The following is a 19,122-nucleotide window of genomic DNA, read 5'->3' as shown; positions in this document are numbered from 1 at the left end:
GAATAATGATATGTGAGAAAGTTAGATCGTACCCCAAAATGCTAACCTCCCCTTTGTTGGTAATGGTGAGGGGTTAGCATGTTCTATTGAAGCCTCTGACTAATCATTATTTATTAATGACTTTTTTTAATCATGGCATTACCAGGTTACATTTTTTACCATGTTTTTTTTTGTTACAGTCTTCTCTCATCACTGCAACTCCCGTACGGACTCCAGAGAGGCAAAGGTTGAGAGCCATGCATCCTCCGAAACACAACCCAACCCGCTTCTTGACACAATGCCCACTTAACCCAGCCACAACAACAACAAACACAACAACAACAACAAACACAACAACAACAACAACAAACACAACAACAACAACAAACACAACAACAACAACAAACACAACAACAACAACAAACACAACAACAACAACAAACACAACAACAACCACAAACACAACAACAACAACAACAACAACAACAAACACCTGGCAACCAAGTCAGCGTGCATGCGCCCAGCCTGCCACAGGAGTCGCTAGAGCACAATTGGACAAGGACATCCCTGCCGGCCAAACCCTCCCCTAACCCGGACGAATTGTGCTTGGTCTCCGAGTCGCGGCCGGCTGCGTCAGAGCCTGGACTCAAACCAGGATCTCTAGTGGCACAGCTAGCACTGCAATGCCTTAGACCACTGCACCACTCGGGAGGCCCCAGTTTCAATTTTAGGAGTTCAGAAACATCTTATCTAAACACTTAGAAAGAAAATTACTCCAGTCATCATTCACCATTCAGTTACTATTGGGCAAATTATAACCCAAAACCCAACCAAAACAAACCATAAATGCATCCAAAGAGTTTGTAGAGTCACAAGCGTGATGTAGTCATGGGACCAAATGCTACTTTATTACACTGTAAGTGAATTTGTCCAAGTACTCATGACTTATTCACATGGGGAGACTAGAAACATAAAGTGATTTCATATAAAAATAAAAATAAATGTACCCCCCTTTTTCTCCCCAATTGGTAGTTACAGTCTTGTCTAATCGCTGCAACTCCCGCACGGACTCGGGAGAGGCAAAGGTCAAGAGCCATGCGTCCTCCGAAACACAACCCAACCAAGCCACATTGCTTCTTGACACAATGCACATTCAACCCGGAAGCCAGCTGCACCAATGTGTCAGAAGAAACACCGTACACCTGGCAACCTGGTCAGTGTGCACTGCACCCAGCCCAACACAGGAGTCACTAGTGCACAATGAGACGAGGATATCCCTGCCGGCCAAACCCTCCCCAACCTGGACGACACTGGGCCAAATGTGCACTGCCCCATGGGCCTCCCGGTCGCAGCCGGCTGCAACAGAGCCTGGGCTCAAACCCAGAATCTCTGGTGGCTCAGCTAGCACTGTGAAGCAGTGCCTTAGACCACGGCACCACCCGGGAGGCAGGTCTTTCATTTTTAAACGGTAAAACAGATAAGTATGAAAATACCCTCAAATAAAAAGTAACATTCTGTACTGTCACCTCATATGAAACGTTTGATCTCAAATCCAAAATGCTGGGGTATAGAGCCAAATTTAAAACGTTAGCTTCACTATCCAACACAGGAGGTCGGGGGCAACTTAATTGGGGAGGACGGGCTCGTGGTAACGGCTGGAGCAGAATAGGTAGAATGGTATCAAACACATGATTTCCATGTGTTCGATGCCATTTCATTCGCTCCGTTCTGGCCCTTATTATGAGCCGACCTCCCCTCACCAGCCTCCTGTGCTGTCCAAATACATATAAAGGCGAGTGCATTAGTCCGTATTAGAAAGGGAATGAAACTCACTGATGTTTTTCTTGAAATCTTTGTTTCCATTGCTGAGTGTGTAGGAGAAACACACTGTCACAGTCACACTGTCGAAGACATAGAAGAGACATTAGTAAAATAACAGTTGACATGAATTTACTTCATACAGTGTGATCTGAGAGGAACCTTTCTCACCAGGATTTGTTTCCACGGGGACAAAGGTTAGGGTCTACAATCTTTGGCAGCACGGTGAAGTTCTTAGAGAGATGGATAACTGGACGAGCCCTGGAAATGAACAATGTCAAAAGATGACTCAAAGAATAAGAATACATAGACAAAAATAAACATATTACAATCAAGAGAAGACGTGCTGAAGAGACAGATGAAATAAAGTGAGACACAAACAAGATCCTGGATGAATATATCCAAGTTTGTTATGGCAGTTTTAGCTGATTCAATTCAATTCAATACATACTGTTTTTATTGTCCACAACTTACCTGAGCAGAGCGATGCGGTCATCCAGAGAACCAACCAGGAGGTCAGGGTAACTGTTCTCATCCATGTCCATACCTCCACTGATGGAATAGCCAAAGGTCTGGAACCCACCACTACCCACTGACTTCCCCTCAATAACCTATAAGGGGCAACACGGACACGTTACAAAACTACATAGATCACGATACAGTATCTTTCTCCCATTTCCCTGCATTCAACTCTGTTCTCCCCATCCTTTTAGCTTCATAGCAGATAATGTATTGTGCATTACTGGGGGAATATTAATGAACTATGAACTATTCATCTATAAAATGAATCAAACCAGTCTAATGTACCTGTTTTTATCTGATTGTCAAACAAATCACTTCAAAAAATAGGTTACCTTCGCACGTTCATTCAAAATAATTCCAGCATCCGAACTGTGCACCCGCCAACTTTCCTTCAATTCGCAAATGGCTGAAACTATCTCATTGGAGAAAGCATCGAAGCGAGCGAAACAGCGCCCCTCTGTTTTACTATATGTAGCCCATGTATCTGATGCTGTCTGGCCAAAAAGAGTATGACATGCCATACTCTTTTTGGCTCGAGCGCATCAGATACATGGGCTACACATATATGCCCTCTGCCTCAACGATGAGGGCAGTATTATCTGCAACACCTGTGTTTTTACTAAAGAAATGCATATCGTATCTTCCCGAGGCTAGGCTAGGTTTCTACTAAGCTATATGGAATTGCTTTAAGATGGTCATACCAAGGATCATTTAGCTATTTGATTTTGAATTTTAGGACCCCTGCAGGTATCCCCCCAAAAAATCTAAAAACATTATTTGACCTTGCTGCTATTAGCCCATAGAAACACAGTGAATAACAGATTCATCTATGGAAAAAAAGATAGCCAAAAATGTAATCAAAAGGAAGTATGTTTTGAAATGTCTGTATCTGAGATATATAGGACGGCCAAAATAAATCAGGAAAATAAATGAATCAGGAAAATAAATAAATCATTTTTACCCGTATACTTTTTAAGTGGAAATGCCCTATTCACTTCCATAGATTTTTTGGCACTTCACTTCCATTCAAGTTCCGTGACACTTGTGGGGGTCATAGAACAAAACGGACAACACCACCGTGTTCGTGAGAATCTCATATTTCCATAGAGGGGTAGCCCAAACCGCGTGTAGCCCAAACCATTCGGACTTTACCGATGTTTTTGTGAGAAGACCGATTTTTAAGGATGTCGCCTAGTCTAACAAACACCGCTGTAGCTCTGCCACCTTCCACCGTAGATGCGGAAGGCCGACATTGAGACGCGGACCATGCAAAAAAACAGATACCTCTAGTTTAAAAAGGCAGATTATTTATTATATATACAGTTATATACTTTTTTTTAATGCCCAGCTCACGAGGCCCCATGATGATGTGAGGCCCGAGGCAATTGCCTCTTCTGCCTAATGCTAAGTATGCCAGTGTGTACCTGACTAGGCTCCTCAGAGATTCCCTTCTTGCTTCCCATCCAGATGTAGACATTCCCAGTCTCATGGAATGGGGCTCCTACTGCAAAGTCTATAGAGGAAATATAGGCATTGGAAATACATGAACATACATTTGGAAAATGACCAATTAAGTTTGCTCAAACAATTAATAATCTGCATATTTGATGCATATAATACCATCTCTGATAGGCAGAGAGCAGAGCGAGAGCAGAGAGGAAGAGCCAAAATGTGTTTCTATGAGCTTATTTTGGACCTAAGCTTGTCGCCTGCCTTCCCGCCTTTTGGAAAACGACTCCCATTGTTAGGGCGGATACATGAGCATCCTCATCATTATTTACAGATCTCTGCCTATAGTTCCAGTGTGAGCCCTTGTGCTCGCTGTATTTCGCCACTAGGTGACAGCATCATGACAGTAGAAATGATTTTAATGGCCTGCAAAGCCATTTGTGACGTTCCTTGCTATCTGGAATCCTTGGGATGTCCAACTCTGACGTCACCCCATTTAAGTAATTTGAAATGGTTTAGGTAAGGGTTAAGGTTAGGGTTAGGTAAGGGTTACGGTTAAGGTTAGGGTAGGGACTTCCCAAGGATCCCGGATAACCCATTTGTGACCTGTCTGATTACACCAATGGTATTTCCCTCTATGATATCGGTGAGACTGTAACATTTAACAAGGCACATCCAACAATAAGAGTCTGAGCTTGGATCAGGAAGTTAACCATGATCCTCTTCCTCTTCTACGTCCTCATTGTGGTACAGTTTCGCACCGTTCAAATTCTTTAAAAGTGCATCTTTCCTTCTCCCCTCTTTGTAGAAATCACTGATTAGAATTGACCAGACAGGTGAAAGCCACGTGGTGGAGCCCTTGCGTTCACCTGTCCAATCATGTGAAATCAGTGATTACTTCAAGTAAAGGAGGAAGGAATTATGCCCTTTTAAGGAATTTGAACAAGGCCCAAAAGGTTACCCGTTATGGTAGGCCTACCTTGGAATCCATCTTGGTTGACGTCGCCAACGGCTGCCACGGCGAATCCAAAACCAGATGCCGTAGGACCCTTCAGTACCATGCTAGGTGTCTTCTGGAAAGAGCCGTTCTCATTCATGAATACGTACACCGCTCCTCCCTCCTCCTTCTGACGGTCAAAGTAGAATGGGGCACCTACGATCAGGTCATTCCAGCTAGGATGGTGAAAATAAAAAATACCCCACACAAATATTAACACACAACCGTACACATTCTGTATCATTGTAGCATATAGGACATGGATCATAATCATTATACGGTTTACCAACCATTTTACCCACCTTATTCTTAATTCTTATTGGCTTTTAGAGAGGGCAACATAGCCTATGACATGCTTTATATCTTTTGGCTTGTCTTTTGTATAGCCAAAATATTTTCTTGACAATGTGTTATTCAGTATAATCTTTTTCTCGGACATGCTGACAGACCATGAACACAAATGCTCAAGGTTTTATTCATGTATTATGAGAAAGAGAGAGCACACATGCCTCAGCCATAATCTCATGTCAGATACCGTATCTGAGGTGGTGAAACGACGAGGACAGCCTCTCCAATTCAACCACTACAGTACAGTATTCTCTGCATCACCGGTCAGGTAGAGCGTGTATTCCAAATAGTAGAGGTAAAAGCTACAGATGGGCTATTGGTAAACTTGCATTTTTTTCGAGTGATATATACTGCTCAAAAAAATAAAGGGAACACTAAAAGAACACATCCTAGATCTGAATTAATGAAATAATCTTATTAAATACTTTTTTCTTTACATAGTTGAATGTGCTGACAACAAAATCACATAAAAAGAATCAATGGAAATCCAATTTATCAACCCATGGAGGTCTGGATTTGGAGTCACACTCAAAATTAAAGTGGAAAACCACACTACAGGCTGATCCAACTTTGATGTAATGTCCTTAAAACAAGTCAAAATGAGGCTCAGTAGTGTGTGTGGCCTCCACGTGCCTGTATGACCTCCCTACAATGCCTGGGCATGCTGCTGATGAGGTGGCGGATGGTCTCCTGAGGGATCTCCTCCCAGACCTGGACTAAAGCATCCGCCAACTCCTGGACAGTCTGTGGTGCAACGTGGCGTTGGTGGATGGAGCGAGACATGATGTCCCAGATGTGCTCAATTGGATTCAGGTCTGGGGAACGAGCGGGCCAGTCCATAGCATCAATGCCTTCCTCTTGCAGGAACTGCTGACACACTCCAGCCACATGAGGTCTAGCATTGTCTTGCATTAGGAGGAACCCAGGGCCAACCGCACCAGCATATGGTCTCACAAGGGGTCTGAGGATCTCATCTCGGTACCTAATGGCAGTCAGGCTACCTCTGGCGAGCACATGGAGGGCTGTGCGGCCCCCCCAAAGAAATGCCACCCCACACCATGACTGACCCACCGCCAAACCGGTCATGCTGGAGGATGTTGCAGGCAGCAGAACGTTCTCCACGGCGTCTTCAGACTCTGTCACGTCTGTCACATGTGCTCAGTGTGAACCTGCTTTCATCTGTGAAGAGCACAGGGCGCCAGTGGCGAATTTGCCAATCTTGGTGTTCTCTGGCAAATGCCAAATGTCCTACACGGTGTTGGGCTGTAAGCACAACCTCCACCTGTGGACGTCGGGCCCTCATACCACCCTCATGGAGTCTGTTTCTGACCGTTTGAGCAGACACATGCACATTTGTGGCCTGCTGGAGGTCATTTTGCAGGGCTCTGGCAGTGCTCCTCCTGCTCCTCCTTGCACAAAGGCGGAGGTAGCGGTCCTGCTGCTGGGTTGTTGCCCTCCTACGGCCTCCTCCACGTCTCCTGATGTACTGGCCTGTCTCCTGGTAGCACCTCCATGCTCTGGACACTACGCTGACAGACACAGCAAACCTTCTTGCCACAGCTCGCATTGATGTGCCATCCTGGATGAGCTGCACTACCTGAGCCACTTGTGTGGGTTGTAGACTCCGTCTCATGCTACCACTAGAGTGAAAGCACCGCCAGCATTCAAAAGTGACCAAAACATCAGCCAGGAAGCATAGGAACTGAGAAGTGGTCTGTGGTCCCCACCTGCAGAACCACTCCTTTATTGGGGGTGTCTTGCTAATTGCCTATAATTTCCACCTGTTGTCTATTCCATTTGCACAACAGCATGTGAAATTTATTGTCAATCAGTGTTGCTTCCTAAGTGGACAGTTTGATTTCACAGAAGTGTGATTGACTTGGAGTTACATTGTGTTGTTTAAGTGTTCCCTTTATTTTTTTGAGCAGTGTAATTCAAACTCAATCAATCCCGTATCAAAAGAATAACAAACGGTTCTCAATACTATTCTCAAAAGATTAGCATATGCTATTCTTTTGCCTCTGAGTTTGCTATTGTTTTGTTCTAGATAATCAAGCTTTTGGCATATGGCACACTGAGAGACGCACTAAAGCTGGGGATTTCCTATGGACAGTGATGACATACTTGTCATTGTTGAGGTCGGTGACAGCTAGGCTGTTCCCAAAGTACGAGCCCACTTGTTCTCCTGGGATGATGAACTCGGTCACCAGCGCTGTGTTGCCCTTCTTAGCCAGCATCACTGAGCCCTTGGATTCATCTCTGGGAGACCCCGTCACTACCGTGAAGTAGTCTTGACTCAGCAGCTTCTTGTCCTCATTGACAGAGTAACCTGTGGTGTTAAAAACAACATTAAAACAATGTTGTAACTATGTTACAGTACCATTTATGGTAGGTAGGGCTAATCACTGCCCTTAAATCATTCTACACAAAGGTCAAAGGTAACTTCCTGTGATACAGTTGCCACTATGCTAAACGGAGCGCCACCATCTAGATAGCATCGGTAGTTCCTCTTTCTAGTTCTCTTTCAATTCATACGTTCAAAGAGATGTTTGTCTTTCTAAATGGGGGAGCGGTTATGTTTGAGAGCGTTTTGAAATGGAAGAGCACGAGACACTCCCTTACAGTAGGCTTCCTAGTCTACCCTGTTAATCCAGAAATGGCTCTACTAGCCAGGTCACTGATATACCCATGTAGCTGTATCGTCTGTTCAGTTGCCCAAAGTCTTTGTCACTCGAGTCCCACGAGTTTCCTGGATCAGGGTCTCTCCACGTTACATGAACGTTGCCTAGGTAACAAAGACAAAAGAGAACAATACAGTTTCACATGAACTTTTAAGCCATGACCTTCCAGAAAAGCTTCCAGAAGAAGCCTTGTTTACTATGCTACGTCTAGTCTACGAGACCAGGCTATGCAGAAGAAGTCTTGAGGCTTTAACTCCTTTTGGTGCCCACCTTGCCACACGTAGCTGCCCACAGAGCCAATGTAGACGTCCGTGTCGGTCATGCCCCCCGAGATGCCCATGTTGCACAAGCCCTCCAGCTCCATGTCAAAGTTGGGGTTGCACACCTCGTAGCTGTAGGCCTGCCACTCGTCGTTGGGGTCGAAGGTCAGGTCATTGCCCCTGACGTAGCACTTCCCCACCATCCGCCGCTGCTCCTCCGCGCCCCCCCGCACCACCTTCACGTAGCGGTGCCCACAAGCCTGGACACGGATTAGACATCACAACGCAGGAGTTCTATTTTGTTCTAGTAGTGGTATAATTGAGTAAATTTGACATTTTTTTACAGTAGCAGGTGTAATAAGATGAGTTTGCTGTAAAACCTTAGTGCCTATGTCAAATGTAGGGTAGGGCTGCTCATTTGAATTTTCCTGTCTTTATATGTCAATTAAAACATCGTTTTTGTATTTAATATTATGTCTTTATTGACGAAACAACAACCTTTTCTTCCCATACTGTTGCCTTGTGGCCATATCACTGTAGTGAATCCTGAACTGTCAGTGCAGCTGAACACTGGGACACAGAACATATGCAAACCCTATACATGGTCAAACAGCAGGCCAGAGACTCTGAATATGTGACCTACAGTATGTACTAACTTACCAGTGTTTTTCATACTGCATGTATATAGTGTATTGTGTTTGTGTATTTGTATGTAGATTTCGCAATGGACAATAAAGTATATTGTATCGTATCTAGTGTCTAAGCCTATGCTTTATCTATGGTCTTAAATTGACCTTATCTTACCCTCACATGGCTAGCCTTATCAGGAACAAACTTGATGTCCATAACTCAAACTTTGGCATAAATCATGAACTGATGTCACTGTCAAAGGCAGATCTCTGTGAAATGTTTTGTTATAAGCATCTAGTATCTCAAGATAGGAGACGGTCCACTTTCAGTGAGGAAAGAGAACCAGAGGGTGTTGTCCCACTCTCACCAGCACTCGACCCCCTGGCAGGTCTCTCTGGCTGGCCACGGTCACTCCCAGCCACATCCCCTCCACCATCTCAGACGAGTCCGCTGTGGGAGACACACATCACACTCATTGCTTTAAAGGGCATGCTTTATCTTAAATAGAAACATAAATCTGTGAACTGGTGTCTTCTGCGACTGTTAATTATCATAACCGTATAGTCACATCAGAAGTGATCAATACAAAGTTACTGGTTACCTCAATGACAAAGAACGAATCATGTATTCAATGTAATTAAAAGATTATAAAGCTTCCATATTTACTTTTTTTTTACACTTCCATGAAAAGTGACAACAGAGCAGACATATACATACGACAATGTCTGACTGTTATTTGAAACTTAAGGTTCCAACTGAACAAACCCCAAAATATAACAACAGGATGTTCATCATGAAAGTAAGACACCTAGCAACAAAACAGCAGCAGTCTCATCCAATGTGGATCAAGATTGAACAAGTGTAAACCACAAAAATGTACAGAGACTGACTAACATCAAAAGTGCATTATCATTCTTACTTTCTGCCTCTGAGGCTATAATTACCTCCTAGGTGAGTCAGTCTACCATATCCTTTAATTAAGACTAATTCAATATGTTCCTACTTGGAGCATGTCTTTCAGAGATGACAGAGGTTAATACCTGCTGGTTGGGCTTAGCAAATCAGGGCAGAGGTAAGGGTTTGGGAAACGAGGGGAATTTGTCAAATTTGATAGTTTGATGAGTCTACCTCTGGGAGCAGGAGGTATTCTGCTTGGTCTGGAATAAGTATGAGATAGCTAGAACTTGATATCAAATACAGGCTATCCTACAGTGTTTTTTAAATGTATTATTTTAGATACAGAGCAGTGTCAGAAACTGACAATAAATGCTTTGGCAAGTTTGTATGGATTGTTTTTGCAATTTTGCAAATTCCATATAAAATTCCACTCAAGGGTGAATCCCTACTCAGGTGAGTGAACCCAGTCTCCACAGTAACACATGACATACAAAGCATAATTCAGTGGTTCTAACAAACACATCCTTATCTAACCACCTAAAGAACCTCCCAACCAAGCCCCATGTCACCCACTCAACCAGGAGAACCCTTTCATACAGAGAGGACACTGTAGTGATAGTGAGAGTGCCAGTACTTACTAGAGCTGACCAAGTCCATCCTTTCACAGTCGTTAAGCTCTGTGGTGACAGGGCAGGAGTAGATGGCGCCCGTCTCATTCACGTTCCTCAGAGCCAGGGCTTTCTCCTTGGGTGCTCCTGACAGGAGACTGAGGACAGACAGACAGACAGACAGACAGACAGACAGACAGACAGACAGACAGACAGACAGACAGACAGACAGACAGACAGACAGACAGACAGACAGACAGACAGACAGACAGACAGACATATATAACAGAGCCATAACATCTGTCAGGTTTATAATATAGCCTACTGTATATCAACATAGGGAACATAGGCATTCATGACAGGAGCTATAATTCATGGATATTCACGATTAGGAACTATCCCTCTAGGAAGTCGGAACTATTTGATACAGAAACTATTTGATACAGCAAAGCCGTTATTGTTCATCTTGTATAACAACTTGGGACACGTAGCTAGAAATGTTTGACCTCTCTTAATGATTTGGTCAGCCTTCTCTAGCCCACCCTGACCATGTCTTCCCCACAACCACCCACAAAGCCTCTGGGCTGAGAGAGAGCAACCACATGACCTTTAAAATGTCTCAGAGGGAGGAGATCAGAGTGTGGGGGAGCCAAAGCGTGAACCATGGTACAAGTCTGGACGCAACAGACAGCAGCTTAGGGAGCCAACCCTGTCTTTTTCTTCACTCACCCGGACAGCCACAACATTAGCACCAGGGTAAAAAAGCTGTGAAGCAGCCAGCGTTATCTACAAGGGAACTGACCCTGTGGCTAGCCGCAGCATTCACAGTCAGCAAATGATTTATCAAACCTAATTTGTATAAATTAAGTAAGTATGTAAGCATGAGATACATTTGTATGAAATATGGTTAGCGATTAGCTAAGATGCTAACAATGAATCAATGTTGTCAATGAAGAAATAAAGTACTGAGGGGGACTATGGTCTGTTGTGAACAGTCCCAGCTCAATGGTCAAAATGTACTACTCCATTGCTGAATTTTACTTTGAATTAGCACAGGACTGTTCATATTCCAAAATCAACCTTCACAAAGTGTTTACCGTATGACTGTGACATTGGGTTGTGTTATTGGCACAACTCGCTGACATCAACGGGAAGTGTGTCGAGAGTTTTTGGTGCCTTGAGTTAAAACTCAAGTCTCACACCCATGTAAATATCAAGTCTCACACCCATGTAAATATCAAGTCTCACACCCATGTAAATATCAAGTCTCACACCCATGTAAAACTCAAGTCTCACACCTATGTTCATATCAAGTCTCACACCCATGTAAATATCAAGTCTCACACCCATGTAAATATCAAGTCTCACACCCATGTAAATATCAAGTCTCACACCCGTGTAAATATCAAGTCTCACACCCATGTAAATATCAAGTCTCATACCCATGTAAATATCAGGCTTCATACCTCACTGAGAAGTAAAAGTAAATACATTGCACTTAGTGGAGAGATAGGAGCCGTCCAAGAAGAAACAGAGCCTACATTCAAGGAGAGTGCTCTATGTTGAGAAATACAAAGAGAGTTTCAAAGTAAATGTCTTAAGCTTTTGAGGGGAGTGGCAGGATTTAATTTGAGGTATAGGCATTTGAAGGGAGGGTGAGATAGTCCAGGTGAATATTTCAAAGACGTCCAGACGTGATAAAAATGAGTCAGATAACATACAGTTCACCTTGTGAGTCATACTGGTGAAAACATTAAGGGGTGGATTGTGTGTATAAAGTGGGCTAGAGTGGAGATAGTGGACCGTGTGCCTGGCACCACCAGTCCTACAAAGGCCTCAGTGTTTATTCACTTAACACGACGGCAAGCCGACCTTCTCACACTCCCACATCGGGCAACCTTACTGTTTATCAATAATAACATATGCCATTTCCCAGAAGCTTTTATCCAAAGTAACTTTTACCTGTGGGTGGCCCTGGGAATTGAACCTAGAATCCAGGCATTACAAGCACCACGCTTTACCAACTGAGCCATATCGGACCCCATTAGAAAGGTGAACACTAACAGCAGTCTACACATAACATAACTATACTATGTCATACACCGGCCAAGGTGTTTTTCCTGGTCATGTGACCTGAGTAGGGGAAACCTCCTGTCTCATGTCATACAGTGACAATGAACAGAAGTCTCCCACTACTAAATGGACCAAGGTAATTCAGCCCACATAAGACTATACAATAAACATGGCCCTGAAAGAGATATAAAGACAGATTACTGGTGCAAGGGTATCCTACGCCCAACCATTACAGGAAGTACTGGCATCCCCTCTCCCAAGAACATGGATCTGACATACTCCAGCTACAACAGCAATCCCTGCCTCATCTGAAACAGCGACGGGAGCCAATTATCCCTCCTTTCTCCCGATGTGCATTATCATCCATTAATGAATTACCTTGCCTGGGTGATGACAACCAGGGCCAATGTGACCCAGGCCTGCACACTGTGCTCGATACTGTGCCTCTTACTGGGACTTACGACAAGTGTTCTCACACACAGTAGGCTCCTTAGGGAGGCAGAGAGACTTTGGTCACTCAGTAGCCAGGCTGTATCTGAGATTCCACAGACGGTCGCAGGACCGGGACCAGACAGATATGCTGTAGTAGGACCCAGCACTAGGTTTAAAGGAAGGAGAGGAGAGGCCCACTATGCAGCAACAGGGTTGTGTGTGTGTGTGTGTGTGTGTGTGTGTGTGTGTGTGTGTGTGTGTGTGTGTGTGTGTGTGTGTGTGTGTGTGTGTGTGTGTGTGTGTGTGTGTGTGTGTGTGTGTGTGTGTGTGTGTGTTTGTGTGTGTGTGTGTGTGTGTGTGTGTGTGTGTGTGCACTGGAATGTGCAGTAGCTTGTTTGAATATATGTCTGGCTGCTAAATCTTGAGACAAGGCCACCCAAGGAGATATTCAACTGAAAAGTCACACCAAGGGTGAACACAAGGACTTATGGATAAAGTCTAAGTCCTTTATAAATGTAAAATATGGGGCATGCTATTCCTGTGGGAAAACTCAACACCATTTACATGGATTAGCCGACCTCGACAATACCCAGGTGACAATATAAAACAGTAGGCAAAGTAGGAACCAGGCTGACCTTTGCTCATTGTGAGAAAGTAAACAAAACAATACACAAAACACTGGATTCATTATTGTTGTCCAAAGCTGTGAGGAATTGGGGCACTGAGTTCACTAACTGCTAATCTGGGCAATGGGAAGTTAGGGCCAGTGAACTGCTGGAATAGCACACTACTGAACAATACTGGATCAGTTTGACCTCATTCACAGACACGTCCCCACAAAACGGAATGTCCTCACTAGCCCTCATCTCCAGTACTGCAGCACGTGGGTCACCTTTTGTTTATTTTGGCAATTCAACCCTGCTGCTAGACAGACTTCTCACCCATAACAATTCTCACATGTAAACCACAAGAGGTTGGTGGCACCTTACTTGGGGAGGACAGGCTCGTGGTAACGGCTGGAGCAGATAGGTGAAATGGTATCAAACAGGTGGTTTCTATGTGTTTGATGCCGTTCCATTCGCTCTGTTCCAGCCATTATTATGAGCCGTCCTCCCCTCAGCAGCCTCCAGTGACGTGGACATGTTTTTGAAAGTCCCCTTAGACAACATAGAGAAAAGTTAAATAGAGTTACTAATCGGTTGCATTTAATGAAAGTTGCTTTGCAGATTAAAGCTGGAATCCATAGCGGAGAAACTGCCACGTCCTTTTAGCGATATTGCAACAACAAAGATGTTACTTCAAACAACAAACACTGCCCCCCCCACCCCCCACCCCCACCCCGCCCCCCTCGGACATCATTGCACATGCGATAGAACAGCAGAGTTTGTATTACGATCCTTTTTTACTACGATGATGGATGCTCCTCTCGTCTCCTCTGTTTCATAACCACTGGGCGACCGATGGGCCGGTTTCCCCTTCCATCTTTAAGGAATAGGCTACATTAAAGAAATGTGACAACCAGAAAACATTGTTTGTAAAAAAAAGTATAAAAATAGTCTCCTCATGAGCATGTTGTGATATTATTGTAGCTATCCTTATTGGTGATAGATTACACACAACCCTCAAAGTCTCGCAATATAAAACACCCCCTGTATTCTGTAAGCACCCGAGCTCAAAAACAATGGCATGTTGTCTATTCTTGACCTTCACTCACTGATATTCTCTCGCTTATTCAAAATGAAACAATATGGCCACCCATATTTCCCACTCTGCTCATCACCTTTTAATAAACAGTCTCAACTCTCTCTCTGGATCAGGAACAAGGAGGTTGGAGCTGCATTCCAACTCAAAGGACATGTTGAAATTTGCCCCTCTGGCCTTCCTTAACCAAACATTTAATGTAGACCACAAGGTGCGTCGCCTCTGCATTCTTGAAATGTAGGGCTCTATGCAATCTGTATTGCTGAAGCGTTACAGATTCCGCGATAGAAATGGTAAGGTCATTTCAGATTGAGCCGACATATGCAGCGTTTACTGTGATACAGTCTCTGCTGAAGCAGGAACGCTGCCTTTACATGTCAATCACGCTGCAAAGCCGAACCTCCACGACGCAGATTGAACCCTTTCGAGTAAAAGAAGTTGGAAAGAGGAGGAGTGTCTGAATGAATCATATTCTTATCAAAACGGTTGAAATAACGCGATAACCTTTTCCACAAAGAGTTGCTGAGGCATAAATGACCAATTCTATGCCAAACTTGCATGAGACAAGGTGTCATCTTAGAACAGAGGAGGGAGGAGGGAGAAAGGAGAGAGGGGTCGAGAAGAGAGGGGAGAGACAGAGAGAAAGAGAGAGGAGAAAGGTGAGAGAGAGAATGGAGAGAGAGAGGGCGGGGGGAGAGGAGAGGAGGGGATGGGGGAAAATGAGAGGGGAGAGGATGAGGAGAATAGTGGGGAAAGAGAACTGCATAGCCAGACAAAGGAGAAAGTGACACTACAAGCAAGGTGGAGGGTGTCTTGTTTTGGTAAACAGTCCTCTGTCTTCCAGACACCTAAGCCAACACACTTCCAGTCCCCCTACAACATGTTGGAATGGGGCCATATAATCTCATTCACTGCCAATTCTCTCCCAACTCAGCTTCAAATCTGGAGAATACCTGGGAGAAGACATCGTTCTGTAGACGAAGATCCTACTACAACCACAAAAATAGTTTGAATTGCTGGGTCATTTCTCCTGTTCATCTGAATGTTGCAAAATACTTCAAAGACAAGTCCAGGCTCCACACAGTGACGATGAGACAGGTCTACAAAGGAGCATAGTTCCTGTCAAGGTGCATCCATCTCTCTCTAGTCTAAACAGCGGCGTGATAAGGTATGACACAGGTCTGGTGGAGATAGACGATAGCCATCGGCCCAGCTGGACTGGCACCCTGCCCGAAGAGCCTGGAAGTGTGAGTGGGTGTGTGTGTGTGTACGCATGATTGCATAGGTGTGTGTGTGTGTGTGTGTGCGAGCATGCATGTATATGCAGGTGATTGATCACCTGTCTAGATAAGCCCAGGGTACCTGTTCGTCATGGGGACCAATAGCAGGTCTGAGATCAGGCTTACAGGGCCCGCATAGCGTTGAGGTTTACATGATAACCCAGTGTTCATTGACAACCAGTGATGTGCAGTCAGGGTAGTAGGCAGGGTAGGAAGCACTTACCCTGAGATAATCTAATAAAGAAAGCAGTTATGAAAAGCCAAATAAGAAATACAATTATATATTTTTTAAGTCATTGTTCTTCTCAATGATTCTGGTGGTTTTTATGCAAAAAATCCCAAATGTGCTAAAACTGCACCAGAAGGCGCCAGGGCATTCATGCCTTCCTTTCCAGCCATTCAAATCCATTCAAATCGTTGACGTCGTGGCTGTTCCTGAGTCCAGTCACTGTTGATGGACAGGGTCAGCATAAGCGTCGCAGCTTCGCCTAGCTTAAAGTAGCTTCATTGAGGCTCTTTCATATTCTGCGCATGCATATTGCCTAAACATGTTGCGTGGGTATTGCCTGGGGTAAGCTGTGCACATTTGGGCATGTCTACATAATGTGGCCCTCGCTTCCCTTGAACTAAACAAAGCTAGCTAGCTAGCAAAAACAATCTGACAAATGGACACTATTGCACCTCAAACTATTTTCCCAGTTGGAATAATGTAACGTGCCATTTGGAGCGTTCGAAGAGTGGAACGTCAACTATAATGAAAGTTAAGACCAGACAGAGGCAACATACAGGAGCTCTACACACAAGACGTGACATGACAAGCAACCACCATCTCCCTCACTGCTAGCTGTCAGGCAGGCGAACACTGAGTACTGGACTGTCCACTTGTCTGAAACGTCATTACCAATTAATACTTTTTACACAGACTTTTACACATCTTGGACATTTACTTTTGCTTTGTGGACATAATAGGAATGGGAATGACTTTTTGTGTCAGTGTGAAAATGGAACCAAAGGAGGACTTGGGGATGTGTCTCCCTGCTGTGTGCATGCAGAATAAAATAATGGACATGAGGGTTCTGCTGTGACTTCTACAACGCTGACACGAGAGGTTCACCAGACAAATGGACTTGATTTCCAAGCGAAGGTAGGCCTAAATGCATTTTCCTTTGCAATTTGCAGGTTCGGCTACAGCTGAATCATGAGAACAGACAACATCCCTTTAAATGCATTTGAATTATCAAGCAAGAATTTTTTTACATTTTGAACTGCATTTTTCAGTCATTTCGATTGTCGATATGGAAATTTCATTAGAACCTTATGTATTATATACAGTGGCAAGGAAACGTATGTGAACCCTTTGGAATTACCTGGATTTCTGCATAAATTGGTCATCAAATTTGATCTGATCATCTAAGTCACAACAATAGACAAATATTGTGTGCTTAAACTAATAACACACAAATTATTGAATTTTGTATATTGTATATTGAATATATCATTTTAACATTCACAGAGTAGGTTAGAAAAGGTATGTAAACCTCTAGGCTAATGACTTCCCCAAAAGCTAATTGGAGTCAGAAATCAGCTAACCTGGAGTCCAAAGAATGAGACGAGATTGGAGACGTTGGTTAGAGCTGCCTTGCCCCATAAAAAACACTCACAAAATTTGAGTTTGCTATTCACAAGAAGCATTGCCTAATGTGAACCATGGCTTGAACAAAAAAGATCTCAGAAGACATAAGATTAAGAATTGTTGACTTGCATAGAGCTGGAAAGGGTTACAAAAGTATCTCTAAAAGCCTTGATGTTCATCAGTCCACGGTAAGACAAATTGTCTATAAAGGGAGAAAGTTCAGCACTGTTGCTTCTCTCCCTAGGAGTGGCCATCCTGCAAAGATGACTGCAATTGCACAGCGCAGAATGCTCAATGAGGTTAAGAAGAATCCTAGAGTGTCAGCTAAAGACTTACAGAAATCTCTGGAACATGCTAGCATGTCTGTTGATGAGTCTACGATACGTAAAACACTAAACAAGAATGGTGTTCATGGGAGGACACCACAAAAGAAGCCACTGCTGTCCAAAAAAAACATCGCTGCACGTCTGAAGTTTGCAAAAGGGCACCTGGAGGAAAAATGAATTCCCAAGTTTATCAAGACATTTTGCAGGAGAATGTTAGGCTATCTGTCCGCCAATTTAAGCTCAACAGAAGTAGGGTGATGCAACAGGACAACGCCCCAAAAGACAAAAGTAAATTCACAACAGAATGGCTTCAACAGAAGAAAATACACCTTCTGGAGTGGCACAGTCAGAGTCCTGACCTCAACCCGATTGAGATGCTGTGGGATGACCTCAAGAGATCAGTTCACAATAGACATCCCATGAATATTGCTGACCTGAAACAGTTTTGTGAAGAGGAATGGTCCAAAATTCCTCCTGACCGTTATACAGGTCTGATCCGTAACTACAGAAAACGTTTGGTTGAGGTTATTGCTGCCAAAGGAGGGTCAACCAGTTATTAAATCCAAGGGTTCACATACCTTTCCACCCTGCACTGTGAATGTTTACACGGTGTGTTCAATAAAGACATGAAAACGTATAATTGTTTGTGTGTTATTAGTTTAAACAGACAGTGTTTGTCTATTGTTGTGACCGAGATGAAGATCAGATCAAATTTTATGACCAATTTATGCAGAAATCCTGGTATTTCCAAAGGGTTCACATGTGTGTGTGTGTGTGTGTGTGTGTGTGTGTGTGTGTGTGTGTGTGTGTGGTGTGTGTGTGTGTGTGTGTGTGTGTGTGTGTGTGTGTGTGTGTGTGTGTACACAGCGCATTGGAAGAATTGTAAATCCATTGTGAAAGGCTATGGAGTTTGAGTTGCGAATTATTCAGATGAAATGTGTCCATACATTAGTATTTTAGTGGCAGCTATCAGTTGTAACTGTGGACGCTACATTAGTCTATAGCTGAGCTTTTAAACAGTGTGTCATTTTTTCAGATGACACAGCAAGACACAGCAAACAACACAACAACTAGATAGATAGTGTATACAAAGAACAAGGTGACAGTACCAGTGTGTGGGCTTTGAAGTATAAACCAATTACACTATAGATGAGCAGTACGACCAGATCAATTCCTGGAAAATGTTGTCATTTGACCCGCTAAACTAATAAATGGGGTAGTAATACTGAACTCAGCTCGACTCAATTATCAGATTCGATTTTGCATTAGAACAAGGTTTAAAATCTATTTGTCTCTTTGTAATGGTGTAATGACTGCTTTGAAAGAGCGGTAATGCTGAAATGCTAGCTACAGGAATACACAGTCCGACTCTACCCTAACTGGAAAGGGACATCTGCATCCTGTCCTCACTTGAGATGAAACGTTGTGTGTGTGTGTGTGTGTGTGTGTGTGTGTGGTTGAGAGAGAGAGAGAGAGAGAGAGAGAGAG

General features: G+C 43.7%; 1 protein-coding gene across 1 annotated transcript in view; it reads right to left on the bottom strand.

Annotated features, from left to right (window-relative positions):
* itga3b (integrin, alpha 3b) overlaps nucleotides 1-19,122 on the bottom strand; it is a 51,073-nt gene that overhangs the window by 11,387 nt on the left and 20,564 nt on the right. Inside the window, exons 2-11 of the mRNA XM_029708647.1 lie at nucleotides 10,220-10,347; nucleotides 9,052-9,134; nucleotides 8,065-8,314; nucleotides 7,800-7,898; nucleotides 7,238-7,442; nucleotides 4,748-4,941; nucleotides 3,744-3,832; nucleotides 2,272-2,408; nucleotides 1,969-2,058; nucleotides 1,813-1,880 (exon numbers count right to left, since the gene is read on the bottom strand). Coding sequence (XP_029564507.1) covers nucleotides 1,813-1,880; nucleotides 1,969-2,058; nucleotides 2,272-2,408; nucleotides 3,744-3,832; nucleotides 4,748-4,941; nucleotides 7,238-7,442; nucleotides 7,800-7,898; nucleotides 8,065-8,314; nucleotides 9,052-9,134; nucleotides 10,220-10,347 — 1,343 coding nt within the window. The remainder of the gene's footprint in view (nucleotides 1-1,812; nucleotides 1,881-1,968; nucleotides 2,059-2,271; nucleotides 2,409-3,743; nucleotides 3,833-4,747; nucleotides 4,942-7,237; nucleotides 7,443-7,799; nucleotides 7,899-8,064; nucleotides 8,315-9,051; nucleotides 9,135-10,219; nucleotides 10,348-19,122) is intronic.

Source organism: Salmo trutta, chromosome 2 (assembly GCF_901001165.1).
Source record: "Salmo trutta chromosome 2, fSalTru1.1, whole genome shotgun sequence".
NCBI classification, from domain to species: domain Eukaryota; kingdom Metazoa; phylum Chordata; class Actinopteri; order Salmoniformes; family Salmonidae; genus Salmo; species Salmo trutta.
The sequence above is the reverse complement of the archived record's forward strand: the minus strand, read 5'-3'. Positions and strand labels throughout refer to the sequence as shown.